The sequence below is a fragment of the Peromyscus eremicus genome, chromosome 5 (genome assembly GCF_949786415.1).
Source record: "Peromyscus eremicus chromosome 5, PerEre_H2_v1, whole genome shotgun sequence".
NCBI lineage: Eukaryota > Metazoa > Chordata > Mammalia > Rodentia > Cricetidae > Peromyscus > Peromyscus eremicus.
Window position 1 is genome coordinate 97,924,213 of NC_081420.1, and position 16,376 is coordinate 97,940,588.

The 16,376-nt window shown below is 42.2% G+C and overlaps 1 protein-coding gene across 2 annotated transcripts; it reads right to left on the minus strand.

Annotated features, from left to right (window-relative positions):
* Nucleotides 1–8,195: 8,195 nt before the first annotated feature.
* Nucleotides 8,196–16,006, minus strand: Cmtr2 (cap methyltransferase 2). Of its 2 annotated transcripts, none has more exons than XM_059262563.1 (2): nt 15,900–16,006; nt 8,196–11,533 (listed from the first exon to the last, which is right to left on the minus strand). In XM_059262563.1, exon 2 carries the CDS (start codon nt 11,512–11,514, stop codon nt 9,211–9,213), a length of 2,304 nt encoding a protein of 767 aa, XP_059118546.1. In that variant the 5' UTR covers nt 11,515–11,533; nt 15,900–16,006; the 3' UTR covers nt 8,196–9,210. The 2 variants fall into 2 exon arrangements, with proteins under 2 accessions (XP_059118546.1, XP_059118547.1); XM_059262564.1 differs by lacking the exon at nt 15,900–16,006 and adding an exon at nt 15,590–15,817.
* Nucleotides 16,007–16,376: the final 370 nt, after the last annotated feature.

Consider the following 16,376-nt stretch of genomic DNA (forward strand, 5'->3'; position numbering starts at 1 on the left):
TTACACTTGGTCTCCCAGCCTGATATTGCTGGGGTAAGCCTGTAATCCCAGACACTTGAGAGGCTGAGGAGGAAGATCAAAAGTTCAAGGAAACTTGGGCAACTTAGGGAGAACCTGTTTAAAGAGAGAGAGAGGTGAGGCTGGAGATGCAACTCAGTGGCAGAGTGCTTACACAGCAGGTCCTGGGTGCTGTGGGATGTTCTGTATGGCAAATGTGTTGCTGATTAGTCAATAAATAAAACACTGATTGGCCATTGGCTAGGCAGGAAGTGTAGGCGGGACAAGGAGGAGAATAAAGCTGGGAAGTGGAAGGCTGAGTCAGAGAGACACTGCCAGCCGCCACGATGAGAAACAGCATGTGAAGATGCCGGTAAGCCACGAGCCACATGGCAAGGTATAGATTAATGGAAATGGATTAATTTAAGCTGTAAGAACAGTTAGCAAGAAGCCTGCCATGGCCATACAGTTTGTAACCAATATAAGTCTCTGTGTTTACTTGGTTGGGTCTGAGCAGCTGTGGGACTGGCAAGTGAGAGAGATTTGCCCTGACCGTGGGCCAGGCAGGAAAACTCTAGCTACACCTGGGTTCCATCCTCGGTAAAAAACAAAAGGACACTCCTCCCTTTCCAACTACATATATTATCTAAGGACATTTTTGATTTTATGTGTATGGATGTTTTGCCTGTGTATGTGCACCATATGCATGCTTGGTGCCCATATAGGTCAGAGAGCTGAATGGCCATTAGCTAAGCAGGAAGAGGTTAGGTGGGACTTCTGGGGCAGAGACAGCTCTGGGAAGAAGAAAGGAGGGGTCGCCAGTCAGACACAGAAGAAGCAAGATGGGCAATGCAGAGTAAAGGTAAACCAAGCCACGTAAAAGTTTGTAAAATATAGGTTAAGTTTTAAGAACTAGTTAGGAATGAGCCTAAGCTAAGGCCAATTTTTCATAATTAATAGTAAGTCTTTGCATCATGAATTGGGAGCTGGTAGTCTAAAAAAGCCTGCTACATATGGTGCCAATGTCCAGCCATGTTTATCTACCACATAAGGCCTGACAAAGCTTGAAAAAAAAAAGTTCGGGACATGGAGTCAAACACAGCTTCCTGGTGACTGCAGTCTCTCGGATAGGCTCAGCATACAGAGACCACCTGTGGGCTGGAGCCAGCCGCCAGCACCATCCTCCAGTGCCATGCACTACGCAGACCCACATCGAGGCTGGCATAGCTATTTAAGACTTGTCACACACAATCAGAGAATGCTGCAGGTACGCAGTAAAGACAGATCCAGATGGGAAAAAAAAACTCTAAACAGGTTACACTGTGTTTAAAATCGTGTGTAGGCTTAAAAAAGAAAACGGGTATAGACAGTCATAGAAAAAATAAAGTTTATTTTTTCCTCTTTTTAAAGAGAGAAATAAAATAATATAGGAAGGATAAGCCACATAAAGATGGAAAATACACAGAGAGTCTAGATCCTATATAGTATCATGTTGATTTTGAATTTTTTAAATGCTGATGAACAGAGAAGGACAGCTACTGGGAGACATGGGATTGTAAGAGGGCCTGCAGAATTAAGCCAGCCTACATACTTTAGGGATGCCTTAACTTTAAAATGGAAGTCAGTCTGGGTGGTGGTGGCACACGCCTTTAATACTAGTACTCAGAGGTGGAGGCAGGTGGATCTCTGTGAGTTTGAGGCCAGCCTGAACTACAGAGTGAGATCCAGCAAAGGCACCAAAGCTACACAGAGAATCCCTGTCTTGAAAAACCAAAAAGAAAAAAAAAATGGAAGTCAGAAAATGTATTGCTTTGGGAAAGAGTTTATGCTTTTGTTTCCACAGAAAACAATAGGCTTTAGATTCGTTCAAGGTTAAAGAGAATCAGGTTTGATCAGGGGAAGCCCCCTGAAAATCATGGGTACAAACATAAGAAAATAAACCTAAAAAAACTACAAGACAGGTGACGTATATTTTACCTGCTCAAATATAAAACAAAAAATCATCTTTGGCTGGCTTGTGTACTATGCACATCCCATACTTGTGTTAATGCAGATATATATGTTACCTTTGAAAGTTTGTGTGTTTTCAGAACAAGGGGACCAGACACCAATGAAAACAAGTGGCCCAGGTGATCTAGCCTCTCAGAGTGCCTCTGCTACAGTTGCCTCAGAGTTCGGCAGTCAGAACAGGTTCAAGACCACTGGGAGATGGTCCAGCCTCACAGATTATTCTAGCCTGGACCAGAGATAAGCCTTGTACTTTCCCATTGCACAGAGATTGGACAACAAATGTTCTGGATAGCTCTCCCAGGACTTTCCCATTATACTAATTTTCTCAGGATCCCTAAAGATGCCATCACCCCCAGACAGCAGGAAGTAGTCTAGATAACACAGATGCCCACATTCCCAGAGGTGGAGTGGGTGGTTTTTAGTTGTTCAGTGGGTTATGGATGTTTGTCATCATTTAGGGGGGTTGGTTACAAATTGTTACTGTTCACGGTCAGAGAGAAAGCTAAACAAAGGAGATTAGATTCAGGGATCTCTTTCTAAAGGGAAAAGGGGAACATAGAAATGATGGGATAAAGGGGTGGATTGTTGAAACTACTCTTGAACTACTAGTCTCAAATATTTTACATTGGTACAGAATTGTGTATATTGATACAAGTTTAATGTTATTTTTGTTATACTGTATTATATGTTTCTATTTCTTGTTTAAGGTATTGTACCTATGCAGCCCATTTAAAAATGTAAAGTTTTAGTCCCTTGAAAGCCATTTAGGATAATAAAGAAATGTGGGTTTAATAGTCATCTATAACAATCAAACATACAGTCATGTTAGGTATGTTTTCAAGGTCATACAGGCATAGATAGATAGATCTTCAAACCCCCCAGAAACCAACAGAATATGGCATTTTAATGTTTTAATAAAATAGGGCTTTTCATGACATTGAGACACATCTGCTCCTGTCAGCACTAATTTACTTTATAAAAGGATGATGGGAATCAAAGAACCTCCATATGGAGTTTGCTTTCTTTGTGGCAAAAGCTAGTCGTTTGGGCAAGAAACTGTCCTTGCCTTGACTGCTGACAGTGTGCTAAACTGGACCAGCAGGACACAAAGGAAAGCATCTGCCAAACTTTGCCAAGACAAGGTAGGACAGTCCTTCAAAGTTACCGCTTCACAGAAAAGTCTGTCAGGTATTCTAGGCCCCAACTCTGAAAATGGATGCTGCAACATTACAAAGGAGCTCTGGGGTGACTATCCAGGCAGCCAGATGTCTCTGTCATTTCATAGTTTTGGAAGTTGCTTGCTCTGCATTAACTGTTTACTCAAGTAATATTATATTCTTCTTGGGTCTCCGATGGAGTTGGAGACTAGATAGTTATAGTTACAGTTTCCCTTAGTCGTGACAGAAAGTAAATCAGGTACAAAACTTTGGACTCATCAAGATAGGATAAGTAATGGAGTATCTTCTCTACATTTGCCAAATACTAATGGACTAGACACTGTAAATTGTTATTTATTGTTCTTATTGTATATATGTTTTGCATTGTTAGGAGTTAAAACTTTTCCTTTTTATTTAGACAAAAAGGGGGAAATGTGGTGGAAAAGATATGTCACTGTGACTGGTTTAATAAAGAGCTAAATGGTCATTAACTAGGCAGAAGAGGTTAGGTGGGAATTCTGGGGACAGAGAGCTCCTGGGAAGAAGAAAGGAGGGGTTGCTAGATACAAAGGAAGTAAGATGGGCAGTACAGAGTAAAGGTAACTGAGCCATGTGAAAAAACATAGATTTAAAAATATGGGTTAATTTAAGTTATAAGAACTAGTTAGGAACAAGCCTAAGCTAAGGCCGACCTTTCATAATTAATGTCTCCATGTCATGATTTGTCCTAAAAAGCCTGTTACACTCTGGGCCAGGCATTTTACGTGAGTTCTGAAGATCAAATTAAAGTCCTCATGACTGTGTACCAAGTGAGCCATCCTCCCAGCCCCAAGGATAGTTTTCATACGTATTTCAACCAAAGCAATGTGTTGTAACAGATGTGATGTGATGTCAGATGAAAGGCTAGCTGTCTCCTATCACAGTGGAAAGGATCTGCCAAGTTAATAATGCTATCTTTGTATTTCATTTCAAAAGTAGAGAAGCCCTTCCTTTACACCCTAAACCAAAATCAGACTATCTGGGCATCAAAAAATTATAGAGGTTGGCGAGATAGCTCAGCAGTTAAAAGCACTTTCTGCTCTTGCAGAGGCCCTGGGTTCAGTTCCCAACACGCGCCATAGCGGTTCACAACCATCCCTAACTCCAGTTTCAGGAGATCTGATGCCTTCTTCTGGCCTCCATGGGCACCAGGCATGCACATGGTGCACATACACACATGCATCCAAACACTCATATGCATAGAGAAAAATCTTTTAAAAAAGAGTAACAATGTAATTGATTTAAAATGGACCACTTAAACATCAAGAATAATAGTTGTAATTGATAAAAATAAACCTAATATATAATTGTCCATAAGTCCCTAGATAACTTAAAAACACAACCACAATGAAAATAAACTGTTTTCTTGAAATCACAGAAAATTTAAGCCATAAATTTAAAATATTATTATAACATTGAATATTAAATAATACTAAACATTCACTAAGAGTGTTGCACTTGGCCTAAATGAACCAAGTATTATACTTCATTGATCTGTTAATACTCTCTGGGAAAAGGCAATGATCAAGACTTCAAGAAAGTTGCCGTTACATCATGGGTACATTTTATGAGAGTATAATCGGCAGGTGAAAGGCAGCAGGTGTACTTTAACATTTGCAGTTGAGTACAATAAAACATTTACCATGCTATCCTCACATACAGCTTGTAGACTTTCTTTTGAACATTACTGAGGTCGAGCTTCTTTAGTTTCCTTCCCAGGGGCCCAGAAGAGACACTACTAACGGCAAGAATAATCTGAGGGAAAGGAATCTAAGTACACAGAGCTCTTACGTCTGTCTACTTTATTCCTCAGATTAAATTCCACGTACACAGCTTCAATTCCGTACTTACACTTAGCTCCTCTCTGTCCCTTCTCCTCCTGTTCTCTCATAACTCCTCTTTTCTGTCTCCATCCTCACTCTTCCCCATTGTGGTTCCTTCCTCTTCCTCTCCAGGAATCATCTCTCCCTTACCAGCAGCCTGACTCTTACCATACAGTGCAAAGCTTCCAAGGTCCCTACAAGACCTGTGATACCCAGTTTCATTTGCAACCCAAAAGGGGAGTGAACAGAGGAGGTGGGGTCAGATAAGGCCTAGAATAAGTCAGAAAGGGAATTTATGTGCTCAAAATATATTCTAAGTGGTTAAGTGAAACGTTGTGAATCTATCATAAATGTGCTCAAAATACAATCTTATAGGTGGTTAGGTAAAAGAGTCTATAAGTCACTAAAATAAAACTGCCCCTATTTTCCTATGCCTCCATATGCTGGCAGGGCTGGGTGACTCTGCTGGGAGCTAGGAAACCTGCCTCTTAGCTACACTTCACCTGGTATGCAAAACAAAACAAAAAAAACCCTTTTGTTCTGAGTCAAATGTTCTGGAATGCCATTTGGGCTGTGAGAGAAAGGAGGGTCTGAGTTTCATTTGCACAAGAAACAAAGCTATGCACCTAAGTTTGCCTAGGCCTAGGATGCTTGAGAAGAATTTTAGGTAAAATACACTGTTAAAGTTCTTGGGGGAAGTTATGAGCGCACATGAAATTCATAGCAGGAAACAGTTGATATATTAAAAGATGAATAACACCAAATACTCCTTGAGAAGAATGCCTTGATTTTTCAGGTACAGCTTTACCGTATTCAGCTGAATTCTTACTACAATCCTGCAGCCTGTAACAACTTCCTCAATCTTCTACCTGATAAAGAACACTGCATCCTCATATGCCCATAGTCTACAGAGGCACAGCTCTAAATTATGGAGGTGTAATTATTACTTTCTGTATTGGCTCAAGATAAAAATAAATGTTAAAGAGATTTAATAACAAGAGGATGAAAAACACACATTAGAAGTTCAAAATGCAAAGTAATTCATTTCGTGTTAGGTTATTTAAATCATGTCTTAAGACAAAACTATTATTATATAATATTAGTTATCTGTATGTAGTATCAGGCTTTTTTTAAAAATTAAAAAAATATTTACTATCCCAATAGAAATTTCTTTTCAATTTGGAATATTTTTGTTTTGCTTTATTAAAACAGTGTTTTCCACCAGGCGGTAGTGGTGCACACCTTTATTCCCAGCACACGGGAAGCAGAGGCAGATGGATCTGTGAATTCAAGGCCAGCCTGGTCTACAGTGTGAGTTCCAGGTCAGCCAGGACTACACAGAAAAACCCTGTCTTCAAAAACAAAAACAAACAAAACAAACCAAAAAAAGTGTCTTTCTCTGTAGACCAGCCTGGCCTCAAATTTGTGGTAGTGTTCTGCCTCAGTCTCCCACACTTAACTCTTATCTCAGTATTGAATTTTTTAAAATATACTTAGTTGTACAGTTAAAAATCAGTTGAAAGAAATAGGCAAGGGAAGTCTATTATTAAAATCGAGTCTTTAAGTTAACTATATAGGAAAAAACAAATATGGATTTCTTCAAACAACAGTGTGTACACACTGGTGATTATTATGCGGGCCAATTTCAAATGTCATTTCTTAGGAGCTGTTCGTCTTACTCTTTTTGAAACCAGTCTCTCAGTGGCCTGGGAGCTCACCCAGTAGGCTAGGCTGACTGACTAGCAAGCCACAGAGATTCACCCGACTCTACCTCTCCAGGGCTAGGATTACAAGCACATGCCACACGTCCACCTTTTAGTACGGGTTCTGGGAATCAAACCTGTCACTCTGGCAAAACAAGCACTTCACCAACACAGCTATCTCCTCAGTCACTCTCTCCCACCCAACTCCAAATTTAAAGATGATTGTCAGGGAGTTTATTTGAGCTTACAGTTCCAGAAGGGTAAGAGTCCATCACCATCACAGCAGGAAGTGGGGCAGCAGGCAAGCATGGCAGTCAGAGCCTTAGGCTGAGAGCTCACATCTACAGCAAGCAGGAAGCAGCAAGTGGGAATTGCTCATTGAAACCTAAAAGCCACCCCTAAAAGGGACAACCTTTCTCTAGCAAGGCCACATCTCCTAGACCTCCCCAAACAGCACCATCTGGGAATTAAGTATTGCCAGAGCCTATGGGAGACATTCTCCTTCAACCCCCCAACACCATGCTAAAAATTATATAGACTATGTTAACACATTCAAATGTTCTGTATTCCAACACAGATTAGTATTTTAAAATATTCACTCTTTGAGGGCCTTAAAAAGCAAGTTTTAGGGACTCAGAAGTTAAGAACACTTGCTGTTCTTGCAGAAGACTGGAGTTTTTTTTTTCCCATCACCTACATCAGGGGGCTAACTACCGCCTGCAACTCTGGCTCCAGGGGATCGACACACTCTTCTGGCCTCCTGGCACTCACAGGCACCTGTACAAACATGAACATACTAACACTAACACACAAGCACACACATACATACGTGCATGCGCACATACACACACACACACACTTAAAATAATAAAAAAGCAAGTTTTACTATTAGTATCTAAACTCAAACTTCTGACTATATCCTAATTAAATGGTTTAAAAAGTAAAATAAACCCCATTTTTACTAACAAGGCAGCAAAACAGTTCCCAAGAGTAGTTTCTCTCCTGGTAACCAATTTGCTATTAGACTGCAACTAACCAGAACCACTCTCATCAAGTCACGAATAGGAAGTGAGGTTCCTGGAGAAACAACCTCACACTCTCACTGCCAGGCCGTGCTCCCCTCTTCCCCAGCACCTACAGTGAACACAGTCTCTCCTGAAGATCTCCCATAAATACTGAAGGAATAAGTCTTCATGAATGCAAATGAAAGGAAATGAAACATTAACTTCCAGTCAAACCTTCCTTTAAAAGCTTCCAACTTTTATTTTTAACTTTCCTTATTATCTTTTAATAAAATGAACACAAAATATGTCTGCTTAAGACTTTATTTGTGAATTATAATGGAACTCAAAAATAGCAAAGCGCATGAAAAAAATTTATTAACCAAATAAATCACAGAATACTTCTATTTTTAAGTAATAAAAAAAACCTAAAAATTCACACAAGATGTAATTATTTACCTCATAGAATTCAAACTAATGAAGAATTAACTAACAGGTTGCTAGAAAAGTTCACTATATTATTAAATATATATAACTCAAAGAAATCAATTGTAATTGACAAAATAACCATTTCATGGATATTAGTAAAGTGCTATTTTCATACTAAAGAAAATTAGTAAAAATTAAAAATTTGTTGAGCCATCATTCTGAAAGTGTTACACTTTCCCTCAGTGTTCACTATGATCACCACACTCCTATGTAACTCACAAGAGACAACTATACACAAAGTCTTAAAACTCAATCATCTATCCATTCATTATTTATTGGACATTAAAAATGCCAAGATTGCTGAAAGCTTTTCATGACAAAATACCAGACATAATTTTCCACTATACAATGACCTTCGGGCTTTGGCTTAAAGCTGTCCTCTCACTGGTTGAATAGTTACAGCTAGTGAAACAGTCACTCAAGAGCACACTAGTTTCACTCCAATCAAAAGAAAATCAAGCCACTGATCTAAAGGCAATGGATGGCACATACCAAGAAATCTGGTATAAAGATCCCTGAAATCAATAATGGCACATCAGTCAAGTGCTCCCAAGTAAATAGTGGTGCCAAGGAGGTGATGTCACTCACCTCCTCTTATGAATGACTTCTGACAATCATTAACAGCATTAGTCAATGAGCGGAACTGGTTGGGGGAAGTCTGAATGAAGGCACAGAAGTGCAAATCTTCAGCAGATAAATGAGACCAACTCAGCTGCACATGAAAGCAGGTATGTTGTTACCCCAAGCACATACTGATGTCACATGATTAGAGGCTGAATACCATCAGTGCATGGTTCCTACCAAAGAATTCTGTGCCTATGAGTACATATATCCTTCAAATCAGAACAAGCTATGACTTTCCAGAATGTCTTTGATACAAAAATTGGCATTTCTCCAAAATGACAGGCATTAAATAAATAGGGAGGGTAGGTGAAATGAAAGCAGAAACTGTAAGTCACACAACCAAATCTCAACAATGACATGTTCAATCTTATAACTCAAGGCTGCTGATGACTTTGTCTCTCTCTCCTTGAATAATCAAATGCAAATGCCGTTTAGCAATGGCAGCATTCAAATCCCACAAAAAGTTAAGCAGTGTCCCCTGAAGGAGCACCTCCATTGGCACAAACTGCAAAACCTGCTGGGGTGCGTTAGAATGGAGCAAGGTGCTCAACAACTCGTTAACATTCTGCAGATACTCAAACACTGGATTTGGAAGGTTCTGGTAACCAATGCAGAGCAGGACTGCACAGGTCCTGAGGGGCTCAGAGGACGTGGGACAAGAAAACGTGACAAATCTAAAACAGCTATGGAGAACAAAGATCAAGCCAGCCATAAATCTTGTTAAGCAAGAGAGTACAGGCAAAACCATTACATCTCCTGTATGAAGCTGCTTCAGCGAGTGTAGAAGGCAATCCAAAAACAGATGCTGGTATGTCGGGTCACCATCGTGAAGCAACGAACAGCTGAAGGTCATGAGGTCGATGGATTCCAACAGGTGGACTTCCAGCGGCGTGTGCATTGTGAAATCACAGACAGCCGGGGAACCCACAAGCAGGCACTTTACTGGGTTGCTGGGTTCCACAACCTGCTCAGCCTGAAGGCACTTGGTAAGGCTAAACAGCTCGGATAATATCAATTCTTCTGAAAAAACGTGGCAGCAGAGGCACTGCTGTGGGGACCTGCACTTGGAATCCAGGCTCAAAGCTTCCCCTGAGGACTTCTCAACGGCTTCATTAAGAGTCTTTAAAATTTCACCATCACAGAAAGGAGAACACTTCACCTTCGGCAGTTTCTTTCCTTCTAAAATATGCCATGAGTGGCATTCAAGATTAGAAGTAGCCCCTTCTAAGAGGGAATTTTGCCCAGGATGATACACGGCATGTTCCTCCGCCCAACTATTGAAGTATCCTTTGGCTACTTTATCTTTCCATGAAAGGGTTTCCAGCATCTTCCGTTCATTATAGGTTTTAAAATACTTGCTCCTCTGTCCAAACCATTTTGTGTTTGTACTACAACCAATATTGGATTTTTTAACAAGCCAGTGACTTCTAGAAAGAGGCTTCAGTTGAAATTTTTGCATAAAATATTGTACAGCACAATCCCTTAAATTATTCAGTTTCTCTTGTTCCCCCTTCCCCATGCACTCAAACAGACGAATGTTTTCAGAAATAGTCTCTAACTGGTACCTATGAAAGAATGTACAGCACTCTTCATGTCGCTCCAGAAAAGATTTGGGGATCACATGATGGGGGAAGAGCGCTTTCCTGGTCATCTCAGTCCCAAAATTCAACACCATCCTAGACAACATAGGACGGACAGCTTCTCTTCCCTTATAGCAGAGACACACCACATAGACCTCTGAGTTTCCCGCCTTGCTAGTAGCAGGTTTGAAGACATGGACTTGCTCAAAGGAACAATTCAGCAGGTACATGAGGTTTACAGAACAATGTTCAAACAACGTAAACATCTTTAGAACAAAAGAGCCGCCATTTCCAAGAGTGGTCAGAGCAGTGACAACCTCACAATAATGCAAAGGAGAGACCAAAGCTTCCTGTTCACCTGGGTTTCCCTGGCAATCAAAACTCCCATCCGCAGTGACCAAGTGCACAGTAGACATGCCGCTGAGGACATCCTCAAGTCCAGTCAGGTATTTCAGGCTCATGATATCACCAGTGTTATCTGGGCCAAAGTACCAACAGTGCAGGGTATTTGCAATTAGCCGGTCGTCCATGATCATCCTAAGATTGTCGTTTGCCTCATGGTATGGATTCAGGGTATTAGCTACCCAACTCCATTCACAGGGGAACCGGTGGGATTTTAAGTAATGATTGAGACTAGCTATGAAAGCTCCTGGAGCTTCACAGAGGTGCAGAGAATTAAGTTTTCCGTTCTGAAAAGCTTCCTGAGGAATAAGTGGAAAACTGCACAAAATCTCCTGGAATTTGCACCAGGCTTGAGTGCAAAGTTCTGCATTCACAGCCTTTTTCACATGAGAAATGATTTTCCCTGCCTTGTTGGTGAAAGAAGTGTGCTGGTGCCACTCATCCAGTTTCTTGTCACTCAGGAGGTTTTTCACTTCGTTTAGGGAGTTCTTCAAGTCAAGAAAAGCACTGAACTCTGTGTGGTCACAGGTGAACGCCTCAGTGGGAGCTGGTAACTGCCACTCATTATTAAGGGGCTTACAGTATGAAAAGTTCTTGGCAAAGAGCTCAAAAACATCAGCAAGCACATCTGGGCCGAAGGTCTCAGAACTTGGGGATTGCTGAACTGGTAGCTTTCTGCGCTTACTCATTTTCAAACCAAGTTAAAATCTGGGAAGAGAAAACAAAGTTACATAACTCAACTTTACAGTGAATGAAACAGCATCAGAGAGTAAATCCAACCACGCTTCAACAAACCCAGGACAATGTGAAGGCCAACATCAGCAGTTACAAAGCAAAGCAATGTAAAATAAAGGGGAAAGGCCTAGACAACAACATTCTGGCTCAAATTCCAGCTCTTCTCTTTCCAGTTTAAACAATGTCCTGGAAATTGACTTTTATTCTGGGATTCAATTTTTTTTTTTTTAAAGAGGCGGCAGGCACATAACAGAGAATATTTAGCAGTGAGTGGCAGCTCTTGCCACAGCAACTCACCCAGCTCCTCTTCAAAACTCTCTGTCCTCGGATTAGACACCACACGGCTCTAAACAGTATACACATTTCAGCTTCGTCCTCAAACATGACCTCAAATCAAGCTCTAACACACTGCAGCCTTTTAGCACTTTTAATTCCCTTCATAACCCACCTTCCTTCCAGGAGGGTCTCCTACACCTGAGCCCGGCCTGGTCAAGTCTCTCTGCTGTCAGCAACTTACTCACCTCCGAGGGTTGCTATACACACTTCTGTCCACAGGTCACTGAGACTGGTACCTTGGTGGTACCAGTCATCAACGTAAGCCATCAACCACAATTCCTAGTTACAGTCTGGATCTGAAACGTTGCCCACAGACCCTACTGAGAAAGATTTGGTTCCCAGTTTGTGTTGCTACTTGGCAATGGGAGAAACTTTAAGAGGCAGAACTAATGGAAGGAAGCTAGGCTAATGAGCAGCTATTGGGACCCTGGCCCCTTCCTCTTTGCTTCCTGACTGCCAGGAGGTGAACAGCCCTTTGCCTCTATGCACTCTCCACCATGTCATACCTCATCACAGGGCCAAAGGCAATGAGCCAACTGACCACCAACTGAAACTTCTGGACCTGTAAGCCAAATAAACCTTTTTCCCTAGTAAAGTGTTTGTCCCAGGTGTTTCCTCACAGCAATGTAAAGCTAACCAATGCATTCATTATACTGTTTGCAAACTAAATTGTACTGGCTGGCCTTCTTGACGATGCTAAAACTGTTCAATAGTTTCCTGGTAGAGCTCTCAGATTCCTGCCTCCCATATGCTTTGCCAGACAGCCCCTGGCCTGCACTGTAAAATCTGATGATTTCTCCTCTCACTAAAACTTAACAGACGTCAAAAATGGAATTTTAAACTGAAAGAAAAACATGTACTAAATTTAGCTGCAGCCACTCTGAATTGAGGATCACAGTGCTGCCAGGCTGGGTGAGGAGCTGGCTCAGCAGGTACAGAAGCGTGCCACCAGGCCTCTGACTCCCAGTGCAATCCCGCAAACTCACGTGGACTGTTTTCACATGCACACACATAATAAGTAAATGTGTGTTTTGTTTTTTTAATCTAATCAAAAATCCTACTGCCCAGGAACCCAGAAACATCTATCTTGTTGGGAGGAAAAGGCTAAGAGAAAGAAAATGCATGCCTTAATGACATTGTTGGGAACACTCTTAAATTCCAGCAAATAGAGCACTGCATGTTACCCGTGACACTGGTCAGTGAACTGAGCAGGTGCTTCCGTTCATCCATTATACTTGCACTCGATTTTTTTTTAATTTGTTAGACATAAAAATTTGACAACTGCCGGGCGGTGGTGGCGCACGCCTTTAATCCCAGCACTTGGGAGGCAGAGCCAGGTGGATCTCTGTGAGTTCAAGGCCAGCTTGGGCTACCAAGTGAGTTCCAGGAAAGGCGCAAAGCTACACAGAGAAACCCTGTCTCAAAAAACAAAAACAAAACAAACAAACAAAAAAAATTGACAACTAAATCACCATCCTGCAAAAAAGCAAACATTTGAGGATGAAAATTATGAGTCAGGCCCAGTTCTTGGTGTGCTAAGCGAAATGAATTTAAGAGAAGTCTAAAATGAGAAATAAAGATTAGCTATGACTACACATGTGCCTTCATGATATTGGTATTTCCTCAGTCCTGTCCTTTAGCAAACCTTTCAACCCCCCTTTACCCCGGATTTTATCCTGTACTCCTTGTATCTACCAGTCTGTAAGCTCCTCAGGGCAACAGGTATCTTTTTAGCCATCTTGTCTGCCACAACTATTTACAAGTCACATGTACGTCGAGATGAATGGTCAACAAACATTCAACATCATTTAACAGTTAGAAACTGCATTTAGAAAAGCTTGCAGTGGCTCCCAACCTTCCTAAGGCTTCAACCCCTTAATACAGGTGACCCCCAGCCATAAAATTATCCCGTTGCTACTTCATAACTGTAATTTTGCTGTTATGAGTCATTAACATAAACATCTGATATGGAGGGTATGTAGCAGGAATCTTAAAAGTTCTTATTAATAAAATCAAACCTGGCCAGGTATTGGGGTGAATGCTGGAAGATCAGAGAAGCAGAACAAGCCACAGCTACCTCACCTTGCCAATTCCTCAGCTGGTCCTGTTTCCTTAGACTGGAAGCCTCTGAGTCCTCATCCAGAATGAATCTCAGCTGAACTGCTGCTGGAAAGCCTGAAAGCTTAACCAGCCAAATGCAAATGCTTCTAGTTTCTGGTCTTCACGTCTTATATACTTTTCTGTTTTTGCCATCACTCCCTGGGGTGAAAGGCTCACTTCTTGAGATCCAGAGGGATTTCTACCTCTGGAATTCTAGGATTAAAGGTGTGAGTGCCACCATTTTCTAGCCTCTATATTTAGTGGCTGTTCTGTCTCTGACCCCAGATAAGTTTATTAGGGTTCACAATATTTTGGGGAACACAATACCACCACAAGGGTATGTGATGTGTATCGTGACCCACAGGTTGAGAACCCCTTTAGAATCTAAAGGAAGACAAAAAACAGGGTAATTCTGCATGCACAAAAACCCTAAGTAAGCCGGGCGGTAGTGTCGCACGCCTTTAATCCCAGCACTCAGGAGGCAGAGCCAGGCAGATCTCGGTGAGTTCAAGGCCAGCCTGGGCTACGAAGTGAGTTCCAGGAAAGGCGCAAAGCTACACAGAGAAACCCTGTCTCGAAAAACCAAAAATAAATAAATAAATAAAAATTAAAAAAAAAAAAAACAACTAAGAGCAAATAAAAATTTACTACAATAAGCTCATCTGTCTTGATTCATGATGTGCTTGCTGGGAACTACAGCTACATTTAGATCTCAAATATATTCTAATTTGGAAAAAGTCTACTCTCAAGTCATTAACTTCGCATCCTAATTAGTGGCTGTGGTTAAGCTGTGAAATCTTACCGAAATTAAGTAGATAATTATCTCCACTTGTAAACAACTAAAGGGATTCAAATACTCCAATGTTCCTGACTGTACTCCAGCCTTATTGTCAGCTAGCTAGTTCTAAACATTACTTCCCCTTATCCACTCCACTCCAGTCACTCAAGCCACACTGCTGTTCACTGAAGACCCAGGCACATTCCACCCTGAAACACTTGACCTAATACTACGAAGCTATCTCTAGCTGGGCTTTACTTCCCCAAGTATCCATACAGCTATTTCCCTCAGCTCCTCCTATTATTTGCTCAAAGGCAATTTACTCTGTGAAGCCTATCCTAACATACTTTTTAAAATTGCCTCTTGGGCTCCCAATGTCCCTTACCTTGCTTTCTTCCATGGCGTTCTAATTTATCACTAATTTATTCCATGTTTTCTGTTTGTGATTTGTCTTCCCCAAACTAGAATATAAGCTCCGTGGACAGGAATCTTTATTTTGTTTACTTACACATCACCCCAAAGAGGTTCCACCAGTCGGTAGTGGACAGTGAGTCACACAAGTATTTACTAGATAAACGAACGAATATTACACTTAGCCCAGAAGACACAGCTCTGCACAGAATAGTGCATTTCAATTTCACTCCAGCACTTCAATGCACGACTTTTAAAAAAATTACTTTTCAATTAAAAGCATACCGTTTCCAAAGTGCACATGTAGATTTCCCTGTATGTGAACCTCGGTGCCTTTCACTAAGCACTCCATGGAGTGGCATCTGTGTCACCGTAATTCTGTGAGGTTGATCGGTACCACTTACATTGCAGGTTCCGTAAAGAAGTCAGGTAGCCTCCTGTCCAAAGCCACAAAGGAAATGCTTGTAAAACTCGTGAGCCCAACACCAAAGTCCTTCATTTCTCAACAGCTGTTAGCTCCAAATGAGCATCTGACGTTGTTTTCAGGGTTCCCGCCAACTCTTGCTAGGAAGTAAAAACACTGGGGCGTGTCCCGTGCTCACCTCGGGCACGGGGCAGCCACCATCACTGGCCCTCGGGGAAGGGGGTTCGCAGACCCCGACTCCAGCAGCCCCGCGCCGGGTCCGCGGCGAACCATCCCCGGTTGTCACTCACCGAGAAGCCGGGTCCGCATCACCTCAGCTCACGCCCACCAGAGCGGCATGGGCTGCAGCGGCGGCGGCACTTCACGCGCGGTCCTCACTTCCCTAAGCCATCCACTACTTCCGCTCCCGGAAACCGCTTCCGGGGGTGGCGTCCCCTCTACGTCAGCCATAACCCCGGTCACGGACCAGGGAGAGGGCGTGCCAGGAACGCGGTCCGCACCCGCGCACGCGCAGCTAGAACCAGAGCCGCCTCCAGGCCGTGCCCCCGCCTGCTGCAACCACACTGCGCAGGCGTTCTCCAGGAGGGGTGGGGTCATGCAAATCGGAGTCACTCGGGAGGACAACTCTAGAGCAACTAAACTCTGGTGCTGAGAAACACGTCCCTCTCCGCGGGTTGCCATGGCAACGGAACTGGGCTGTGGAACGCTAAGGTTCATCTTGTGCTATGGGGCACATGCTAGTTCCTAGTAGGGGCTGCATTAAAATT

Coding starts and splice junctions, on each gene's coding strand:
- Cmtr2 (XM_059262563.1), bottom strand. CDS start 11,514: ATGAGTAAGCGCAGAAAGCTACCAGTTCAGCAATCCCCAAGTTCTGAG.